At 41.2% G+C, this 16,734-nt stretch overlaps 1 protein-coding gene and 1 pseudogene across 1 annotated transcript; both read right to left on the reverse strand.

The window, feature by feature from the left end:
- Nucleotides 1-6,533: 6,533 nt before the first annotated feature.
- Nucleotides 6,534-16,164, reverse strand: LOC147295306 (cytosolic sulfotransferase 5 pseudogene; annotated as a pseudogene).
- On the reverse strand, nucleotides 8,389-11,078 carry LOC147295307 (uncharacterized). The gene is made up of 8 exons (XM_086232844.1): nucleotides 10,920-11,078; nucleotides 10,702-10,808; nucleotides 10,502-10,581; nucleotides 10,216-10,357; nucleotides 9,976-10,125; nucleotides 9,500-9,701; nucleotides 8,893-8,994; nucleotides 8,389-8,804 (listed from the first exon to the last, which is right to left on the reverse strand). The coding sequence occupies exons 1-7, from the start codon at nucleotides 10,984-10,986 to the stop codon at nucleotides 8,894-8,896; spliced, it is 849 nt and encodes a 282-aa protein (XP_086088970.1). The 5' UTR covers nucleotides 10,987-11,078; the 3' UTR covers nucleotides 8,389-8,804; nucleotide 8,893.
- Nucleotides 16,165-16,734: the final 570 nt, after the last annotated feature.

Below are 16,734 nucleotides of genomic sequence, written 5' to 3' on the forward strand. Positions count from 1 at the left end.
TAGCAACTTAGAAACCCAGATCCGTGTCAGAGGATTAACACGAAGTTATTATGAATCGAACCATGGTTTATTACTAATAGTCTTGGTCAACGGTCAAACGGCCTAGACATAAACACCGACCACTTAAAAAAGTATTTTTCTTTTCTCTTTCACTTTTTAGGAGTCGCAGAATGGCACGTGACAAGCTGCAGACCAGTGAGCAGATTTACAGATGGAGCTGGCATGGCAGTCACGCACGTAACACATGCATGTCATAATCTTTCGGTCTTTTCCTTTTTAAATTATTTATTTATTTATTTTGGCCAGTCTTATTTTTTATGAAATAATAGAAGGCTTTTCGAGGGCATGAAACGTCGCTCTGGTACGTTGCCAGTTCACGTTCCACGTCAGAAAGCCGAAAAAGAAGGAAGGGTCCGAATACGATTCGAACGTAAGAAAACCCGTCTCTTTTATCTTCGAATCTGGTAAATCGGGTTTTGGGTAAGATGTTGCTTTGTGGGCAAAGTTGAAGTCGTTGGGAGTTGGGACCCCCGTTTTGACTTTTGAGGAACGTAGTCTTTGCAGTTTGCAATTAAGGTCCACAAAAGTTTTTGCTATTTATCTATTTTACTTTTTTTATTATTTATAAATAATTACTTAATTACATGATATTTGTGTGATGAACTTTTTTTTTTTGGCCGGGTGTGATGAACTTATAGTTGAGAATAATGGTTTTTTGTTAAATTGTCTGATATTTCAAATTATTTTATAATATTATCAACTATTAATTGGACCAAAAATTAAAATAAAATATAATATGCTTAAATGTATACAATAAATTATTTATGCCAAGTAACTATTAATTTCATGATATTTTTCCCATACTATTGAAGAAATCTCAAGTTTAAATCATTTCTTTTACAACTAATATAATAGGTAGTACACTTTCATAGTAAAAGAATAGTTGTCAACAATCAACATAAACTAAAACAAAAAAATAATTTTCTAACCAACTTCATGTAAATTATGCTTATTATAATACATATTTTGTGGTATGTGATTTAAAGTCAATTCAATGGGGGGGGGGGGTGTCAAACGTTTCTTAGTATGAGGGAAAGAGCAACTTGTTCTCTTTTTATTTTCATCCAAATTTTATTTTTTATATATTTGTATTAGATTTACGCGGTAATTAGTTTATGTGAGATGAGAGAGGAGATGAATTCTTTGTCAATTTACAATATTTTGTTAAAAGTTTTAATTAAGAAAATAAAAGATAATTTTTTATAATTAACTAGTACCTTGTCAATGTTGTCATCAGAAGAGAACGAGTGCAACTGGTCATTAACAAGAGATAAGAAATATATATATACTTTTTTAATCTAAAGAGGGCAATTTGAAGATTATCATTTTAAAAATTTCATTTAATAAGGAATATGAATTAAATCCAAAGTCTTATTAAAAATATATAATGTGAAAATTAATAGGCTAACAAATTAACATTTTAGTTTATATTTTTTAATTGCCGCCAAATTTAGGGACTTAGTAGCCTAGTTGGCATATGGTAATATTAAAAAAAATTATTTTGTATAACCGATATACTAACACATGGTATAACCAGTTTATGTATTATAATATAAGTGAATGTTATTAATACTATATCTTACTAATATAAATACATATTTAGTAATATCCTTAGAATTAGTTATAATATAGAGTAAATTACAATTTAGTACCTCAACTTTACATGTTGTTTCAATTTAGTACCCTAACTTTTAAAACTTGCAAAAAAGTACCTCAACTTTCACTTTGTGTCAAAATAGTACTTCCGTTAGTTTTTTTATCAAATAAACCGTCATCTGCTGACGTGGTAGGGGTATTTTCGTCTTTTCCTTAAATTTTAAAAATAATATTTTTTTTTGAATAAAAAAATTTCTTTAAATTTCATAAAATAAAAAAAATTCATAAAATAAAAAATCATTTCCCTCTTCTCCAGCCATGCCCCACGCAGAACCACCCCCATCCCCCTCTCATCCCCGGCCCACCCAGCCCTTCCCCTCCCCTCCTCTCCTCCTCCCCCACCCAGCTAGCCCCTCCCCAGCCCGCCCACACCCCCTCACCCCAAGCCAGCGTCATCGCACCCTCCACCCCCAGTCCCCGTTGCACCCCCTCCCCTTCCCTTCCCACCCAACCTCAGTCCCACCCCGCACACCCCATTCCCCAACCCAGTGCCGACCCACCCTATCCCCCTCCTTCTCACCTTCACCCAAGCCCGACCCACCTCCTCTCTATCACCCAGCCCCGACTTACCTCCCTTCCCCCCACCCAGCCCCCCCGCCCAACCAAGCCCCACCCTGCCCTGCACCTCCTAGCCCCAGGCAGCCGCTCTTTCTCTACGCGCTGCCGCAACCCCTCCCCTGCACTAGCCTCTCCCCTGCAAAAATGAATCCCTAGCTTTCCGGTGCACTGATCTTGGTCCAACTGTATCACTGCTTCCATGTAAAAGATGACAACTTTGAAATCAATTTTGGTTGGGTGGGGGCGGGCTGGGCTGGGGAGGGGATGGGTGGGGGAGTGGTGGCTGGGTAGGGGAAGAGGAGAGGAGGGGAGGGGAAGGGCTAGGTGGGCCCGGGATGGGAGGGAGATAGGGGTAGTTCTGCGTGGGGCATGGCTGGGGAAGGGGGAAAGGATTTTTTTATTTTATGAATTTTTTTTATTTTATGAAATTTTAAGAAATTTTTTAATTCAAAAAAATTATTATTTTTTAAATTTCACGAAAAGATAAAAATACCCCTGTCACGTCAGCAGATACCGGTTTATTTGACAGAAAAACTAACGGAGGTACTTTTTTACAAGTTTTCAAAATTGAGATACTAAGTTGAAACAACATGTAAAGTTGAAATATTAAATTGTAATTTGCTATATAATATGTAACATAACAGTACATGAGTTATATTATATAATTTTTTCAATATTCATGCTGGTTCCAAATTGGAAAAGCCAACTGCGAAGTGGTCCCTTGAACAGAGAGCCACCTGTGTCACTTTACACGTTTCGGACAAGAAGCGGGTCCACGTCATAAAAAAAAAGGGGTGTACCACTTTTGGGTTAGACTCTCAGTCCCAACATTCCTAAAAGGCCAGGCCCAATGCTGATTGACATGACCTCCCTCCCTGCATTCTCCTGCACGACCCAGTTGGTACATACGGTTGGATCCAGATTACCCGGCCTGCGACCCGTTTTTACTGTAGTCTGTATTCTTGTCCCATCCAGAAATTACTACGACAAGAAAGTACTGATGTTTTCTCCTTTATTGAAAACATGCGAGTGAATTTCTTTTATCAATAGTACATTAGTACTAGGCTCATAAATTTCGTAACCAAATTTACTAAACAAATAATTGTGTACTGTATAAAACATACCACTTATTAATGAATAAATTTGATATATAATTTTTTTATTAATCCACTATAATTTGAATTCAGGAATTTTATATTTCGTAACATGCATTTTCATTTGTATCATAATTGAATTTAATAAGCTACGTGTTCGATACACGAAGAACTGCCTTCAATCTTTCAAACTAACTTATTCATGATAATTTTTTGATCGAGAAAGAAAAATTATGTGTCATCCACCGGTCATTAACAATTAGATAAACAAATTTAACAAGTGTAAAGATTCTATTCTTTGATAAAGGACGAGAGAAGCTGTGGTGGTAATTTGCTCGTACCTCATAACTTGATATTAAAGCATTGATATATTGTATCTTCAACCTCACTGGGTTCAGGGCGTAATGACAGACAGTACAAGTTGGTGTCGAGAGCACATCAAGTCTCATGCATACTCACACAAAAAAACACAATAGTAAAGATGCAAATTACAATAGCCAACAACCAAACCAATCCCTAGCTATATAACATGCCCTAACTATGAAAACTAAACTTCAATTCATTGCTTGGTACATAAGCATATATTTTAATCAACATATTCACATAAATTAAAGCAATGCTAGCAAGCTAGCTACCTATTAGCTAGGGTTGTAGTTGTACATAACTATATAAGATCCTCATAAGTCGTCTAGTAAGATTTGGTAGTTGAAGGGTTGCTATAGGACTAATTAATTGTTTATTCACCTAATTAATTAAATTTCACAATTAATTCAGTGTAGCAAATTGTTGCATGGAACCAACAACTTGTGGTGTGGACGACAACATGACATGTCTCCTCATAGATATGTTTCCTTTAAAAAAAGAAAACAACTCATCATGTGTTCCAATTGTTTTGGTTACGTACGTGTTGGTACAAGTTTTAAAGACTTTAATATGGAATTTAAATATAAGTGTTAGATAGGGCCCAATGCCTCTATTGCCTAGATTCTTAATCATATGGCAATTTCATGCTCCTCATTTTCGGTTCATAATTAATAATTAAAAATTCATGTATATATATAAAAAAAATTTACCCAAGGCCACCAAACAATTAGAAGTTGGAAGATATATTTGAGCATGGATAACACGTTTGCATGCATTGTTTTTGAAATTTTAGCCCAATGCCTTTAGTTCTATGGGAAACAATATCCACACCATAATCATACTGGTCCAGGAGTGCGACAGATGCAGACAAATATATAAGACATGAAAATGCCGAGTCTAATAACTTAGGTTTGTAGCTGAGTAGAATATTGTAGTGATTGATTGATAATAGATTAAAGTTTAATCAAAAGAGACATAGCTCAGTATGTTAACTTTTTTAAAACCATACTAAGCACACCCCTAAACTCTCCAGTAAGTAGGGTTTCCCATCCACAATGGATGGGTAGCAAAAAAATTATAGGATATTCAAATGATGGATATTCAAATTCTAATATATGGTAACAATCTCCAATTGATCAATATGTCGCAGAATAACAATTTGTATTTTATTGTCTATACTTTTAGTATAAATTAAACCGATCGACTTATGTAGATCTGTTTTATTTCAATTAGAAATGTCATTAGTATATATTCTAGTATTACAATCTTTAATTTGAAGAGACTTGAAGAAGAAAGTAAATGAAAATTCGGTTCCAACATGTTTTCCTTAATTGTGCAAATCACTATTGGAGCTGTCTAGCCTGTCTATAAAAGAATAGACATGTGGGTAATTGATAAGGAACCTTTGCTTTAATTATTTTCCAAATATGGCTTTTTGACTTGGTTGGCCTCTAATATAACTGCAATTTAAAGCATGGGCTAAACTTTTTGGTGGAACTACTAGTTAAAATTTATTCAATGAACAAAGATTTGTGGTTGTGAGAAATTTTGACAGCCCAAAATTTGGTAACACATAAATTAAGAGTAGCTAATGCTAAGAGCTAGCTGCTGGCCAACTTTAGTTAAGACTTACGAGTAGTCAAAATTAATTGAAGTTATAAATTCAGCCGCAATGGGCAGAGATGAATTAAACCAATTTTAGGATCAGAAGTCCAACTCCAGTTGACATGTCAATGATCAATAATAAAACCCAATCTGAATAGAAAAAAAATATAAAATATAAAATTAACTTTTTAGAGCGACCCTCAGAAAATCTAAGAAGCATGGAACTCTTCTTTCTTTCTCTCATCCAAATTTATTTATATAATCTAGTATTTTGACATTTTGGCGCCAGATTGTGTTTTGACGTTTTTATTGTATTAAAGATTGCGCTTTGACTTTCAATACAAGGGTTTAAGAAGGTTTGACCGTTCAACCAAACAAAGCCTTTTATTTTTATTTTATTTTTTTACTGTTTGTTAACAAACAATCATGGTATTTCATTATTAAAAAAACAAGCAAGGTATTATTAAGTTTCCAATTTCTCAATCACCTTGGATCTTTACACTAATTTGATATTTCAAAGGTAATATTTGTTTCGTGGTCTTGGCATCTAAGAATAAGTATAAAATTGGATTATAAAAAGAATAAGTATAAATATAATATATGAAAATCTCTGCTATATGGTTACTTGTTGACATATATATGTTAATGAGTTTATTTTTCGATTACTAGAGTATAAATTTGTCACCTTTAGATAAATATGTATTTCATATACTCACTGTACCAAAGACGAACTCATAGCATAAATATTTTCTTTTATGGTAAGTACAAATGGTTTCGGATTTGATCCACAAGAAAACCCAAAAAACCGACACAAGATTCTGTGACAAAACCATTAATATTGATTAATATTGGGATGTTCTAAATTTAAATGAACATAACTAGCTAGGCAAGGTGTTTCTTCAACTCTGCATAATTCTCACCCAACCACGTGGATGACTTTGAGAGAGAACAAGAACTCTTGATGAAGAAGAGAAAGATACGCTGAAGAGAAGAGAGCTCGATCAACGTGAGACTCAAATTCTGTGCTTGAAATATTGATGACCCCCTTTATCTTATTCAATCATTGATTGGACTAAAATGACAAACCCATTCGATTCGATCACAGTTTTTATTTCATGAGATTTAGATAATTGACACTGGAGCTAACCGAAGTGAAAGTACACACATTGACACGCTTGCAAAACAAAGTAAGCAAACTTAGAATTTTAACCCAGAACCTTGAAACTTCTCTTGAGTGATGCAGTCTAGTCGTTCCGCCATCTCAGCTGTCAAATAATTCGTCCAATCTCCAACCTCACCTCTCCGAAATAATGCACTATTCTCCGCACCAGATGATAATTTCCCATTTTTATTCACATCCAAATTGCTCAAACTGTTGAAACTACACAACCTTAAAGATGTTATCCACCATTCCTTGTGTCTCTTCTTCTGGGGAAAATGGGCACCCCAAGAACTCAGCCAGCCTCCTCAAGAGAAGAGTGGGCTGTTCTTTCATTTCCTCATACTTGCAGAAAAATGCCCTTTCAGGCCTTTCCAAGCTCTCCTTCCAATACCCCAACACATGGTCCCAAAAAGGTCCATCCAAACTCACTCCCCTGCAGAACATATCAAATGCTTCTTCGAGTGAACTGGTGCCCCTGCTCTCGTGTCTCAATTTGTTTGTGAAGTGCCAAAGTGACACAAATATGTCTTTAGGATCTCTACACAAATAAAGAACCTTGCAAGAAGAGTTCTTCATAGATTCAGGCAGAGACACAAATGGTAAATGAGTTGAGAAGAGCCTTGGAGGGTTCAAGGTGGTGAGATCAGGAACTTGATTCTCAATGTATACATCAAGCTCCAAGAAGGGCACAAGAACATGAGGGTTGTTTGTGAGCAAAGGGTGTTGTTGAGGGTCTGGATATTGCACTCTTTTGACCAGGTCAAACAGAATTGCCTTCAGCCAAGTGGTGCCTGATTTGGGAGTGCTAACAAGAAAGATATCAGTTTCTTGGGCTTGGAAGTGTTTCTGGCATGTTAAAACTCCTTGCATGTGCCTAGTTGCATGCCAAAAGCCTTGGTACTGATGGAGATAATTTGCAACCCAACCTTTTTCTGTAGGTAGAGAGGATATTAGGTCTCTGATTTCTTGGTTGAGTTCAGACCAGGAGGAGGTTGAGGGTGTTGGCATGGCAGTCAGAATGGGAAAGGCTAAAAGGGTAGTGCTGTTAAGAGTCTTGGTTGTTTTCTGCAGAGTTTCCTCCTAGCTATTATATAGTAATCAACCAGACACAACACCCCTCCTAGCTACTGTTTCCCAAACATAAAGTACAAAGAGAAAAAACAAAAAAAGCTAGAAACCACATAACCTAACCTAAGCAATAATTAGAGCAAACTGACAAAATGATTAATGCACTTTGTGCATGATAAATGTGATCATATTATAAACATAAAGTGCAAAGAGAAAAAACAAAAAAAGCTATAAACCACCTAGCCTAACCTAAGCAATAATTAGAGCAAAATGACAAAATGATTAATGCACTTTGTGCATGATAAATGTGATCATATTATAAAAATAAACCCAGTTGACGAACCTTGGCAGTGTATTCATCCCAGAATTTCACTTTGGAAATTAAACATCTCATATCTGTTCAGAAAATGCACTGCTTTGAATAGAAGATTAGGTATCTAGGATCGTCAAGGTAAGCTAAATTTCAGCACACACTATATATTTTATTTAGTAGCCATAGGTGCAGTTGAAGTATTGAGGAGCAGAACAAGGTGGCAATAATATATCAAATATGTAAGTTGCCCATGAGGCCATGATGTGGGATTACAAATATGTAGTGGCTCACAGCTGGTTAGGCTTTTATTTATCAAAGTATTATATATATGTATAATTTTAGGGTCTGCAATAAGTATTATAACTAACACTTTACACACCAAATTGCAATGAATGACTAAATTACGAAATTTTCAATTAAAATGTATCATGTATGTAAAATATTTCTCTACGAAAACGAACTTTTATCAATTCTGGGATAACACAGCAGTATTGATTGACAGGGGTGTATTTGGGTAGAAAATTAGAAATATTGATATTCCATGAAATTTATCAATTCCTGGAGAACACATCAATTTCAAGCAGATAACCTTATAAGAAATCAAATATACTTTTTTTTTTTTGTGGCTTAACAGGAAAGGGCACTCATACATTCTCATTGCATCTCATGCCTATCACCTCTTTGGCATAGTTTTACTACAAGCTCTACTAGTATAATCCTCGACAGTGTACAGAGAAGTAGAAGAAATTTGCTTTTAAAGCTTACTGCTTTGCAATGAAAACATGCACCAAGTCGTTCTTCAATGGAAGTGGCAATCTCTTGTCTGCTGGTAACCGTTTGTAGTGACCAGAAGGTGATGAACTACAAATATTTTCACAAAATCGCATGCGCCCATCTATGCTCCTTGAAATCCAAACCTTATTTTCTGTAGAAAGTAAGAAACTTATCTCCTTAGTTAAAACACATGGAAGTAAGTATGCAGTAAAGAAGAGAATGAGACAATCCGAAATTACATCAAATTTCAATATTGGTCACTCCCAATAAGAAGGAAGTTGGATCGTTGGAACCAAGTATGGGCATATACTCTGATCCTCTCACATGAACACTGAAGCAAGCTGCAGAAACACCTTCAAGTTATTAAAAGGGAATCAACAAAGAAGTAGAATCAAGATTTTGTTAGGAATATGTTGACTATACATGCAAAATAAAAACCAATAGCTTGATTGAACACACACACACACACACACACACACACATTTATGAATGCCACAAACAATGATGCCAATATAATACTCAAGTTTAAAAAATTTCAATTTCATTAAGTACTTTTAGAAAAATGATTATACAGTGAACTCCCAAGAGATAGTCTTTATCCTAACTTCAACTCCAACAGGGGCTCCTATTTCAACAAATATTTTTTGCATGATTTAAAATCTGTCAAACACTCCTACTTTGATCCCATCCATAAATTGTAAGTAGAAAGTTCTCCTATGTTTTATCATTTGATTTGGTCATTCCTATTCAACTCTATCGCAATATTCCAAAGAATGGGATTAAATATATCTGTAACACTTTTGGTCATGCATACAACTATGGGCAGAGACACTGTCAACACAATACCATTCTCTATCTTCATTACACTTTGAAGCATTGTATCCATTTTCGTCTTCATGTCATGACTATCATCCATAAATGGGACAACAAGGGTCAATTCCCTGTAAATATCACGTGCAAACTTGCATATCTTCTCAGCAAATTCAATTTCACCATCTGAAATACGTCCAATTGCCAACCGCATCAGCTCCCCAGTCAAATCTGCAAGCTGTACAACAACACTGAGTTACTCTTCCAAAAACATAAACAGATAAGCATTAGATGAGTGTATGTACTATGTGTTTATATGAATGTTCTAGTCAAATCCAATAGGCGCATAAGAACATCGAGCAACTCCTCCCAAATATTTAAATCTGTCCATGTGTGTGTTTGCAGTAACAATGATAGTATCTGTCTGTGTATTTAAACTTGTAACTTTTAATCAAATGGCCTATAGTTTCCTTTTCACATAAAGAATATAACATCAAAACTGTAGAAATTACCCCCAGTAGATAGTCAAGGACATTGATCTGCAAAGGCTCAAGAGACGGACCACTGAGTGGTAACAAAGTAGCATTTATCTCATCAAGATTTAAAAGAGTCCCAGTCCTGCAGAATTTACAGAAGGTTGCAGCTTCAACATATTCTTGTACCTGCAAAGACCCAAGCACAAGTGAATTAACAAGGCATAACATTTAGTGGAAATCGCATTCGAATCAAGCAGAAGAGGAACCAGAGCTCACCCCTGGTGAGTATGCTCGTCTAAGCTTCCAAAAATCAGTCCCTTGCAGTTCCTTAACCAGTCGGGAGATGTACTGATCCGTCACAGCTGCTAAATCCTTTTCTGCTTTTTGAAGAACTTCCTCTCTGTTGTGTTTACTGATTCTGTTCAAGTTCAAATTACAGCAACAACACTTCAATGCAAGCCAACAAAGCAGTTGCAAGAAAACCCAGAATCCAAAATCAAGAGGAATGAGAAGTAAAATATTGGGTTCGATTAAATTTTATGCAAAGGTCCAGTCTTGTTACCTGTGCACCTGAAAGATGACCTTTTTGCTGTTAAAGGTGATATCACGACTTGCTTTTACGACTCTTTCTCGTTTGTCATTCTATAAACATGAATCAAACACAAACAAAACAAGCAGAAATTCCACATTATAAAACTAAAATACCCAGATTATTCAATGACCCCTATTTTGCAATTAGGGCAATGTAAATTAGGGATTTACGAGGTGATTGAGGTAATCGGCGTATTTGGCGAAGGCGTCCTTCATGGAGGATTCAGTGGTCATTGCCCTTGGCCTTTTTGCTACGCTCTGCGACGTCGTCTCTGCAACTGCGAGCGAGTAAAATCAAATGACTCAATAGAGAGAGAGAGAGAGAGAGAGAGAGAGAGAGAGAGATAAAAAGAAAGAGGGAGAGAACTCAGAGAGAGAGAGAGAGATACTGTTGTGGAGGCGCTGGGGTTTAAGAGCCATGAGAGATATCCTCTGGAATGTGTAGCGGTGCAACATCCGTCTGTCCCTCCCGCACCTCCTGCAATTTTAACGCTTATCAGTCTCTATTCACCTCGCTTTCAATGTCGTTTTGAACCCCTTCATGTCGTTTGTTGTCCCTCAATTTCCCATTACACCCAAAAAGGCGTACCTTTAGTCCCCGTTTGTTTGGCCGTAACGCTACAATTGGAATAGGTATTGTATTCCATTCCTTAACTATGTAGTAATGCAATGACTTTTACCTTTTCATTCTAATGTTTGAAACAATTTAGTAATTGAAAATATGGAATGATTTGTAATGGAGTAAATAATAGCACTTTTCCAATTTTATCCTTTTCTTTTAACTTATCAAATTTGAGAGAGGGAGAGAGAGGAGAGAAGAATGAGAGATAGAGTGGGAGAGAAACTGCTGTATCGTTCGACAAAAAAAAAAAAACTCCCTATTGGATTATTTCAAGGAATTTCAAGATAACAATAATTTTTTAATTTGGACAATTATATCTTTTTCTTAATCTCTTTATGTTGATGATGAACCCAGAAGTTCCTCTGTCAATTGTTTGTTTCCAGAATTAAAAGGATCGATCTCGTCCCCCTCCTTCAATTGCTTCGAATATCGGCATCAATGAGTTTTCTCCAAGTCGTAGAGGATAAGAAAAGTTGAGGAATTATAATCAACTTAATTAATTGATATATGTTGATGCAAATTCTCGTAAGGTAGATGCAACAACTTAGATATGCTGATCTGGCTGATCAAGTGCTTCGCTGGATGATGAAGTGGATGCTGATTGAGATCTTCCTGTAGACAAAAACAAGATCAAAGGAGATGGACCGGTGTGGTACCAGCCAAACACACTCCGATGATGAAATCAGTGGTGGTGTTTGATGGTGGATGAGGAAGAACAAAGGAAGAACTTGGGAGAATGGGAAGAACAAGGCAAATGTTCTGGGTTATTCTCAGCAAGTTGGGTAGGCTCTTTTTTGGATGGAAATACAAAGTGTTTAGCGTGTGTATTGATAGATTGCTAGCTGCTTCATTTTGTGCATATGTGGTGCCTTATATAGGCAAAGGAAAACTTAATGAATAAGTTACTTGCATGTGAATGAATGGTTGCCAGAGACCCACGCACCTGGTCAGACCTAGTTGCATGCTCAGCTGCTTGCTTCCTCAGCATTGAATGCTGCATTGAATGCAAGGTTGGAAGGTGCAGGCAAACTGTCCAGCAGTCATGAATGCAAGCCTGATATTCTGTCTGTCAGAAGATTGTGTCAGGTGCATTCAAGTGTGGCGGTTCGTCCCATCGTGATCTTCCTGGGAATGGCGGCGGAGAGCCGAGCCGAGCCGATACGAACACATGTTTTCATGTGAAGACACGAAGTCCATGTGTGGTCGGATCGGGCATGGGATTCCAGGCCGAGCCGGTCCCATAGACTGGGGGTCTTTCCGAGCTCTAACTGGTCGACGCCAGAACCCGAAAAGAGGCCATCTCCTGTGCCGAGCCGAGCCGGACCGGGATGATCGTGGGAAGATGGACACTCGATCCCACGGAAGATCATCGGTTCGGCTCGGACCGAACATGGAGGGCCGGCGTGGAGATCCGGTCTGAGCTGGCAGAGGCGATGCCGAGTGGTGATGACGTGGGGGTCAAAGTTTTGACCACTGAGAGTCAAACTCCGAGGTGGATGTTGACCAGCCACGTGTCGAGCTGTGATTGGCTGTTCGGATTGATGTGGATTTTCCCACAAACAGGAGTCCCCCAGCTTCCGATCCGAGCGGGCAGTGGTGGATTGGAAGTTGAAGTGTAATCCCAAAGATGGCGTGTTCGCTTGGTCCGAGCCGAACCCTACAAGCCCATGTTCCCGAAGATCCGAACACAAGACGACTTGTGATTAGTCAAAATATCTCAGGGACAGGTGAAGAGACGTTTGATTTCTGCATGGGGGAACGTAAGGGTCACCTCGTTATGGGTATTTTTTGAATGCTTGACAGGTGTCAAGATCTGGCATATGAAGCGCCAGAAATGAAGGGCTGAGATCGGTTTGCATGGGGGTATAAATCATGCCTTTCTCTCTCTTCCCTCTCACTTTCCAACTTTTTCAGAAACTCCCACTCTCTCTCTGCAAACTCTTCCCTCCTCCGCCGTGAATTTCCTCCTACCTCCGTCGTTAGTGCAGCAGTTCGGTCACGGTTTCGGGCAAGCGTAATCATAGACGAAGCCATTCCGAGTGTGTGAGGGGTGGAGGGATTGGCCGGACAAAAACCAGTAAGTGATTCTGTCCATTCTTGAGTTTTTGTGTATTTCGGGTTTTTCTGGGTGTGTTCTTGGTGTTCTTGAGAAAAAGAACTTTTGATCCATAAAGTGAGAGAGAGAAAGTAGAAAAACTGTTAGTAATGTCAGAGACTGATTCGAGTGGTCGGCTCGGATCGGGGGAAGCCTTCGAGGGAGACAGTGGGGCCGAGGTGAGCCGAAGCCCATCTGTGGGTGAGGCCGAGCCGAGCCGAAGCCCACCTGCGGGTGAGGCGAGTTGGGATGGCTTGTCCGAAGAGTTGGACGAGGCCGGCTCGGCATTGAACCGCAATCCGGGCGGAGAGCGCCGAGCCCGAGGGGATCAGGAAAACCCCGAGATACTGAGTTCCGACTGGGAACAAGGGACGGTCGAAGGAGGTGACGAAGAACCTCTCGACGTCGAGCCGATCGCCACCATTCCGAGCAGACTCACCTCGGGCTCGGATGAAAGGGATAGGGGGCACGAGGCGTCGACCTCGGCTCAGGGGGTGACGGGGAGTCCGATCGACCCGGACTTCTACGAGGAACTGCCGTGGAAGGCCGATCAGATCCCCAATGAGATGACCGAGTACCATCTCAGGGACTTGAGGGATAGGTACTCGGTTCCCGACTCCGTGTTGATGAGGTTGCCGACCGAGGGGGAGAAGCCGAGCCGACCCCCGGTAGGATGGGTGACTATGTACCCGGAGATGTTTGAGAATGGGGTTCGGCTTCCCCTGCACACCTTCCTGCAGGACTGGCTCGCGACGATCGGCGCGGCGCCACACCAGCTGAACCCGAACGTGTACAGGATCATCCTGTCCATGCACATCTTGTGGCACAAAGTGCACAAGTGTGTGCCACACAAGGATATCCTGTTCTGCAATTACGCACTGAGGTCGAAGCAGAGCGAGCTCGGATTCTACAACCTCCAGGCGTACTCGGGGCCACTCTTCGGTGGGAATCCCTCCTCCCAGAAGACATGGAAGAAAAGATATTTCTTTGTCTCTGGGGATTGGGAGTTCGCCGATCCGAACAGAATCACCTCGGCTCGGGTGCCCAGAGCTTTTAGAATTCCAGGTGGGCATTGGGAATTTGGGGCCGGTCCGAGGACAATTTGCATATGTCTTGTGATAATTGTATTATATTTTTGTCTAACTCTTTTTGGTTTCGCCTTCGCAGTCAGCTGGGGCAAGTACAAGCTCCGAGGCGAGCCCAAGGACCAGATCGCCGCGATCAGGGACTCACCAGGAGAGTACTTGTCAACCAAGTTCCTGCTCGGGGAGACTCAGATCCGACAGAGCGGGATCTCCTGGTTTGTGCCCAGGTGGAATCCTAGAGCCGAGAGGGGAATGGCGCCCACCGAACTGGAGGTTCGCCTTAGGAAGAAAGCGGCTCGGAGCGTCCAGAAGAAGGCAGCGGGGCGGACCCCTGCCGAGCCGGTCCAGGCTCCTGCCCCGGCGGCAGCTCAGCCTAGATCTCCTGCGCCGAGACCGGTTCGGCAGGCAGAGAAGAGGAAGGCTCCCCAGGCCGAGGCCCCGGTGGAGAAGAGGGCTCGGACCGAACCCGGCGGTTCTGCTGCCGGGGCGTCCGGTTCGGCGCCCCTGAAGGCGGTGGAGGTAGTCCCCGGCCTCGAGCCGTTCGTCACGGGCCTCAAGCGCGTGATGACCGCGAGGGTGCAGGAGGGGCTGTGGGCCGATCATGGCGAGCCGGGCTTCAGCCACCAGGCTCTGATCGCATCCCGCCAGGCCATGTTGGTAAGTCTCCTTTACTTCGGATTTTGTCTATTCGCTCGGTTCGGACTAATGATGAATTTGTTTCTCTTGCAGCTCGCCATGAGGCAGTTCGAAGCTGCTAAGGCCGCCGTCGATGCCGAGGCGAAACTGGAGAGGTTTCGGGCACGGGTCGTAGAGCTGAAAGAGAAGTTGGCCGAGGCCGAGCGGACGGTCAATGCCGAGCGCGAACGGTCGGAGGGTCTGCAATCCAGGCTGGCCAGGAAGGAGGAGGAGGTCGGTCGGCTCGGCAAGGAGCTTGCCTCCTCGGAGCAAAATGTGGCGGACTTGAGGCATTATGTCGGCGATCTCCAGCGAGACATCGAGGCCGCTGAACGGAGGATCGAGAATGTCGAACTCCGACGTCGATCTGAAGTGCCGAGCGCCCAGGCACTGGCTGATGCCCATTTTGATGGGTATCAGGAGCTTTTGGAGGCGATCAAATCGAAGAGGCCGGACTGGGATGTATCATTCCTTGGCGAGTCCGAGGACGACGAAGACACCCAGGGAAGTCAACAGGATGAGCTTCCTCCTCTCGATCGCCAAGTCCGCGCCGAAGTCGAGCCGACTCCGGAAGATCCTCCACTGCCTGCATATGAGCCGACCCCGATTCCCCCGGTCCCCGAATCCGATCCCAATGCTGAGATGCAGATCGGCGGGGTTGAGGTGGTGCAGCTCGGCGAGGAGACGCCCGAGGAGTCTACCGAGCCGATCCAGGAGGGCCCTGCCGAGCGATCTGCATGATAGCATGATTTTATGTTGTCTTGTTTTTGTTTTTGTTCCCGAGCCGAAGTGTGGCTCGGGTTTAATTGTTTTTGGAACAATTTGTATTTGGTTTTATGTTGTTTAATTTTATCAGAATTTTCTTTATATGATACAAGCTGCTGTCAGTTCGGCTCGGAAATTAAGCTAACGACAAAAACTAATAACACATGGAAAAGAAAAATGATAAAAGTGAAAACATAATAAGAACCAAGACACTTTGAGATCGGCTCGGCATGCCGATTAAAATGAAAATGAATGGTGATGATAAATTAGAACTTGTCTTCGGATCAGCTTGATAAGCATAACCAGGATAAGTAAAAATTTAAAAAACCCTAGTCATCTCGGATGGGCTCGGTATACCCATTGAGATATTTAGGAATGCAGGTTTTTGAGAAAAATATTCAAACCTACTTTCAGATCGGCTCGGCATGCACGATGAAAGTTTTGGTTGGAGTGTATATTTTTCTTTTAGAAATATCCTGTTGAACGTTAGGACTGTAGGAAGCCACTTCGGCTCAGACAGGGATTTTTATAGACCTGATAAGTCTGTACCATGCCGAGCATTGGGCCGAAAGTGGCGCGCTAGCTCGGCACGGGAGTTTATAGACCTGATGAGTCTGTAATATGCCGAGCATCGGGCCGGAAATGGCGCGCCCGCTCGACACATGAGTTTATAGACCTGATGAGTCTGTAATATGCCGAGCATCGGGCCGGAAATGGCGCGCCCGCTCGACACATGAGTTTATAGACCTGATGAGTCTGTAATATGCCGAGCATCGGGCCGGAAATGGCGCGCCCGCTCGACACATGAGTTTATAGACCTGATGAGTCTGTAATATGCCGAGCATCGGGCCGGAAATGGCGCGCCCGCTCGACACATGAGTTTATAGACCTGATGAGTCTGTAATGCACCGAGCGTCGGGCCGAAAATGGCACTTCGGCTCGGCACATGGGTTTAGAATTTT

The sequence above is a fragment of the Dryas octopetala genome, chromosome 2, assembly GCF_963921425.1.
Source record: "Dryas octopetala chromosome 2, drDryOcto1.1, whole genome shotgun sequence".
In the NCBI taxonomy this organism is placed as follows: domain Eukaryota; kingdom Viridiplantae; phylum Streptophyta; class Magnoliopsida; order Rosales; family Rosaceae; genus Dryas; species Dryas octopetala.